Source organism: Alosa sapidissima, chromosome 12 (genome assembly GCF_018492685.1).
Source record: "Alosa sapidissima isolate fAloSap1 chromosome 12, fAloSap1.pri, whole genome shotgun sequence".
Classification (NCBI taxonomy): Eukaryota; Metazoa; Chordata; class Actinopteri; order Clupeiformes; family Clupeidae; genus Alosa; species Alosa sapidissima.
This window is the reverse complement of record NC_055968.1, coordinates 36763833-36770259: the sequence shown is the minus strand read 5'-3', so window position 1 is coordinate 36770259 and position 6427 is coordinate 36763833. Positions and strand designations below refer to the sequence as shown.

Sequence of the window (6427 nt, the reverse complement as noted above, 5' to 3'; positions counted from 1 at the left end):
CCGCCTCTCTCCATGCATCTCCTCCGCGTCTGCAGGGGGCGCCAGTGAGCAGCAGCGAGAAGGCAGTGCTGCCGTGTCACAATGCTGCCGTGTCATAATGCAGGAGCAGAAGCAGAAGCAGGAGGAACAGGAGGAGGAGGAGGAGGAGGACAAATGAAATGAAAAACTGAGTGTGTGTTTCCGCGTCGCGAGGGTGTGTGTGAGATGTTTGTGTGGAGGAAGGCGGGGCCACAGGTGGACTCAGGTGGGCGTCAGGGGCGTGTCCGACGGGGTGTGGGGGGGAGGCGAGGGGGCGGGGTCAGTCTCGGCGCACTGTCGAGTGTCCACGGCAACGCTGCTCGCGTCTGGCGCCTGCAAGTCTGTGTGTGAGGGGAGGGGGGAGGGGCCAGGAGAAACCACTCCCACTTCCTGCTCCCCGCCACTAGGCGGGCCCACACCCTGGGCACATCCCCGAGCTTTAATCTCCATGGCGACCAGACTGGTGGCCCCTCCCCTTTCTCCGCCTCCTGCTCCAGACGCCTCTGCGTGCTCAGGGGCGGGGCTTACATGGATCTCCGTGACGACGCTGAGGGGGGGTGGCACCGCCTCCAGTAGCGACCCGCCCAGCTGGGGGCCCGACAGCGCCTCCGTCAAGATGGCCGCCGTCTCTGCCATCCAGTCCAGCTCGTTGGTCACGTCGCCCCCCGCCCCACCGGCCCGCAGATCTCCAGCGCCCCCACTGGACGCGGCGACGCTGGCCTGGACGCTGGAGGCCGCAGCTGCAGCCTGGGCCTCGCCTGGCTGTGGCGGCTGGCCGTTGGCGGCCGGTCGGGGGTTGGCGGCGGCGTTGGCGCTGGGGGTGGTGTTGTTGTTCAGGTTGTCCTGCAAGGCCGTCTGGTTGGCCTGACCTGCCTGCTGGTTCTGCAGCAACATCTCCTGGATGCGGATCTGCTGCAGGATGGCCGGCAGCTCGTAGTGGTGGAAGAAGTAGATCATGGAGTGCTGGAGGGAGAGAGAGAGGGGGGGAGAGAGGGAGAGAGAGAGAGGGGGAGGCAGAGAAAGCGACAGGGAGGGAGAGAAAGAGGGAGAGGGGGAGGGAGAGAGAGGGGGAGGGAGAGAGGGGGGGAGGGAGAGAGGGGGAGAGGGGGAGGGAGAGGGGGAGAGGGGAAAAAAAAAGAAAGAAAGAAAGAAAGAAAGAAAGAGAGAGGGGGGCAGAGAGGGAGGGAGAGAGAGAGAGAGAGAGAGAGAGAGGGGGAGAGAGAGAGGGAGAGAGAGAGGGAGAAAGAGAGGGGGAGAGAGAGGGGGAGAGAGAGGGGGGGAGAGAGAGGGGGAGAGAGAGAGGGGGAGGCAGAGAAAGCGACAGGGAGGGAGAGAAAGAGGGAGAGGGGGAGGGAGAGAGAGGGGGAGGGAGAGAGGGGGGGAGGGAGAGAGGGGGGGAGGGAGAGAGGGGGAGAGGGGGAGGGAGAGGGGGAGAGGGGAAAAAAAAAGAAAGAAAGAAAGAAAGAAAGAGAGAGGGGGGCAGAGAGGGAGGGAGAGAGAGAGAGAGAGAGGGGGAGAGAGAGAGGGGGAGAGAGAGGGAGAGAGAGAGGGAGAAAGAGAGGGGGAGAGAGAGAAAGCGACAGGGAGGGAGAGAAAGAGGGAGAGGGGGAGAGAGAGAGGGGGAGAGAGAGGGGGAGAGAGGGGGAGAGAGAGGGGGAGGGAGAGGGAGAGAGAGAGGGGGAGAGAGGGGGAGGGAGAGAGGGGGAGAGGGGGAGAGGGGGAGAGAGAGAGAGAGAGGGGGGGAGAGGGAGGGAGGGAGAGAGGGAGAGAGAGGCAGTCAAGGCCAAACTGTACTGTTACAACCATATAATAAGGAGCGCATAGCTTAACCAAACTGTGTTTCTCCAACTCAGTGTGTAGATCTACACACATAAAAGGCACATAGGACCACAACAGACAGGCATCATGCACACCAGAACACATCTAGGCCTATAGGCATCATGCACACCAGAACACATCTAGGCCTATAGGCATCATGCACACCAGAACACATCTAGGCCTATAGGCATCATGCACACCAGAACACATCTAGGCCTAATGTATGGGAAACACTGTAGGGTGGTCAAACAAGCTGGTCAAGCAGCAAAAAAGCCCTAAGCTGGTCAGGCTGTTTTTTTTTCCAGCTGGGTATAGACAAACTAAGATTTGAAAAGGACGGCACGTTGCTAAAGGACGGCACGTTGCTAAAGGCTGCGGAAGACTCACCTGGACGAAGAGCCAGGAGGTGACCAGCGCCAGGCTGCTGTACTGGCCGTTGAAGCGGTAGTGGTAGGCGTAGAACGCAAAGTGGTACAGGTAGAAGAACCTACGACCAGGAGGACAAGAACACTAAGTGATACAGGTAGAAGTGTGTGTACCTGAGCCAGTGGCGTTTGCTGGTGTTGGGGTGTGTGTGTGTGTGTGTGTACCTGAGCCAGTGGCGTTTGCTGGTGTTGGGGGGGGTGTGTACCTGAGCCAGTGGCGTTTGCTGGTGTTGGTGGGTGTGTGTGTGTGTGTGTACCTGAGCCAGTGGCGTTTGCTGGTGTTGGTGTGTGTGTGTACCTGAGCCAGTGGCGTTTGCTGGTGTTGGTGTGGCAGCAGATGGCATCATACTGGTCAGCCAGCCAGACGATGAGGATGATGTAGAACGCCGTGGTGGTGTCGTTAAAGAACTCCGACATGATGGCCTCCATACCTGGGGAACACACACCAGACCCCGTACTGCGTTTAGAACATCACGATATCTCTGCGCACACACACACACACACACACACACACACACACCTTGATATGTGCACAGAGCAGCGACCACCTCAGCTGTCCAGAGAGCGTTCTTTTGAAAGTTATATTGTTGGTGTGTTTTTAGTCTTCGGAGCACTGCGCACACGGGCACCAGGGCTTAAAATGGAAGCGCTTCACATAGGGGGGATTAATACAGTTTTGGGGTTTTGTGATGACAACACTTACCATAGTCCTCACTTACATGATTTCACTTTTCATTTTCTAATAGGAGTAAGTGTTTGTGACAACACGTCAATAATAATATTTATATTATTATTTGATTGGTAATATTTGATCGCGGTTTTGCTATAAAGCATCTTTCACGTAATGAATGCGCACTCTACTACTATGCGCTCCGTGTCTGTAGCAGTCTGTTCACGTCTGCAATTAGAACGTTCCTCAAATGGAGAACACATCCATGTTCTCTCGTGTTAGGCTGTCATGCTTCTGTGTTTGCAAAATTCCTGACAGTTCCTGATCAGTAAACATTTGTTCTCCTTTCCTGTCGCAGTGGATGTAGAAGGGTCGGACGGGTGCGGGTAAGCTTGATCGGAAAATATTGCGGGTGCGGGCGGGGCGGGTCAAAAATTGACAAAGCACTTCTTCTCACAGAGTTCTCACTTAGTTATTAATAATGTAGGCTACAGAACATTAAGTGCAACAAACCTCTGCAATCTCTCTTAACTGCATAAAACAGGTTAAGATGTGATTAGTCTACAAGACCCTCTTCTCTTCCCCTCTCCCTCTCACACAGGAGCCTGACAGAGGGTGCGCTGCAACCTGCATTCCCGCAACAAGCGCATCAAGTGAGCGCTTTCAGCTCTGCTGGTCAGGTGCTGGAGGCGCATCAAGTGAGCGCTTTCAGCTCAGCTGGTCAGGTGCTGGAGGCGCATCAAGTGAGCGCTTTCAGCTCAGCTGGTCAGGTGCTGGAGGCGCATCAAGTGAGCGCTTTCAGCTCAGCTGGTCAGGTGCTGGAGGCGCATCAAGTGAGCGCTTTCAGCTCAGCTGGTCAGGTGCTGGAGGCGCATCAAGTGAGCGCTTTCAGCTCAGCTGGTCAGGTGCTGGAGGCGCGTTGAAATAGATTAAATCCTGGAACGGTGGATTCCATTCTCTTTTTACACAGTGCAGCCAAACAGCTAACCTAATCAAACAGGATCGTCTATACAGATGCATTTTTGTTAAGTTCGTGGATGCATGTTGTAGGCCTAATGATAATTTAAACTTTCATTAGACAGATGCAGTTTTGTTAAGTTTGTGGATGCATGCTATAACAGACATGTGGACTCGAGTCACATGACTTGGACTCGAGTCAGACTCGAGTCATGATTTTAATGACTTCAGACTTGACTTGATAAAATTCGGCATGACTTGCGACTCGACTTGGACTTGAATACTATTCACTTGAGACTTGACTCGGACTTTGCCTCTTTGACTTGTGATGACTTGACATGTCTCGAATCAAAAACTAAATTTCCTGATCGTGGACCAGTCACCCCACAGACGAAAAAAAAAATAGCGGAGACAAGCGGCCAGAGCACAGTACAGTACTGCCGCTACCCCCACACGCGTTACGCACTGTAGGGCACCAAGAGACAGAGGAAGGACCAACATTTAGCCAATCACTAGTAGCTTTACTGCAAACTGATTTGCACTCTTGTTAGAGAACGTTTAATGTCAAAAAGCACCAACAGCATGTTACATAAAGTTGATACTTTTCGAGTCCTCTCCATTAAGATCCAACTTGAACTTATGCTAGCCTACTGCATTTAATTGAGAACGCATCCAAGCACGCAGGAGAGGGAGAGAAAACGAGTAGGTTCCAGCTGGCTTGTCATTGTTGATGATGATTGATATCTTCTTTTAAATATAAGAAACATATAAAAGGAAATCGTGAAGGCAACAAATACGAGATTAGAGGAGATTGTGAATTATCCGGTTCTCACTAGCCTACTGTACTGTTATAAACTATGAGATCCAGGTCACTATGACATAGCTGCACTCACTGTGATTTGGAAAGTGGACAAGAATATTATGAAGAGTTGTCTTTGCCTTGTGTAATGGAACTGGTCTTAATAGTCTTGAAGTATTCAATAATTTATTTACATGAAGCACATGATATGCCGATTGAAATACATTTCACTCAGCTACTGTAGCTAGGTGGCTACTGGCTACCAGGCTCATAATTCACTTTTAATTGCAAACAGAAAATGTCAAGCAAGCATCATGTCATACATGCTTCTCTTTCCAAGGGAATGAAAGCTGTTTGTGCCAACTTAATATCATGCTTATCGTTGTTAATATTGTGCTATACATGTGGCACAAACAATGTTTGAGTTTGTGGACTAGCCATAGGCTATATTTGAACGGAGCTGGTAAAAAAAGGATCATTATGAGAACGTGTGACACAATGGGCTTAAAGTGACAGTGCACCATTTACAAATGAGATAAACAGCATCAAATGTGTAGTATTTCTTAAGAAATGAATACTTTAAAACAAAATTACTGTCATTATTATCTTTTAAATAATATAAAAGTGTTGACCTTGGCTTCCCTTATGAGTCGCCACTGCCAGACAGCCTAATAAATTGTTTGCAGGCAAATCTGTGGCCTAGCGCAGTGAACTGCCATCAGTCAAATTATTACTCATCCTTACAGTGGGCTCCGCAATTTGGAAAAACAATATATATTTGCAGCTGTGCTGAGTGTTATGTAGCTATCCGTTTACAGATTACACAGGTATGCGCATGCATATGTCGTAAAAGATTACAAGACAGAAACATTGAACATATTTTAATCTGTATTTATAAACAAAAAATACTGTGGATTAGATGGAAGTGCTAAAATTATGATCGATAGTCTAATAATGGCATTATTAAGTGAAGAGTACCTGATGACTTGTTCAGGACTTGAAAAAGATTGGGACTTGGACTTGGACTCGACTTGGCTTTGATGTGACTTGGACTTGGACTCGACTTGCCCTTCTCTGTATTTACTTGGGACTTGACTTGGACTTGACTGCTAAGACTTGGGACTTACTTGTGACTTGCCAAACAGTGACTTGGTCGCACCTCTGTGCTATAATTATAATTTTCAACTTTCTTTCATGAGACAGATTTCTGGTTCAGTTCATAAAAATATAAAGTTTAGGCAACAGACAGATATCAAGGGTTTAAACCGATTGAACACCTCTGTGTCAATGTGTGCGTGTTTGCGCGCCTTACCCACGAGCGCCCGGATGTGTGTGTATGTGTGTGTGTGTGTGTGTGTGTGTATCTGCACATTTTCCAAGTCCAAATTTAAAGACTTTTAAGACCCTTTCAAGACTTTTAAATGGAAAAATGAAGACTATACCACGGCAAAAGGATACATACGGCAACTTAAAACTGTTTTATGCAATAGTTTTTTTTCTACTAATTTTAACCCCCACCCCATTTTGGATGTCTACAGAAGTTACCAAATATATTTTGGCGAAAGAAAAATAATTGTGTGTGAATTACCTTCACAGCTATATATGCCCAATTTTAGGGTCTGGGCTGCTTGCTTTTGAAGCTGGCTGTACATATCTGGTTGTGCTTACTGGCTGAGGCTGACTGTTCTTCACTTGTGTCTGTATAGCCTAGGCTACTTGCCAAAGACATGTGCACTGGAT

General features: G+C 49.6%; 1 protein-coding gene across 2 annotated transcripts in view; it reads right to left on the bottom strand.

The window, feature by feature from the left end:
- Positions 1-221: 221 nt before the first annotated feature.
- Positions 222-6427, bottom strand: part of tmem259 (transmembrane protein 259) — a 26849-nt gene continuing 20643 nt past the window's right edge. For both annotated transcript variants that reach the window (XM_042111789.1, XM_042111790.1), the window contains exons 9-11: positions 2560-2692; positions 2224-2323; positions 222-981 (exon numbers count right to left, since the gene is read on the bottom strand). In XM_042111789.1, coding sequence (XP_041967723.1) covers positions 241-981; positions 2224-2323; positions 2560-2692 — 974 coding nt within the window. In that variant the 3' untranslated portion in view covers positions 222-240. The remainder of the gene's footprint in view (positions 982-2223; positions 2324-2559; positions 2693-6427) is intronic.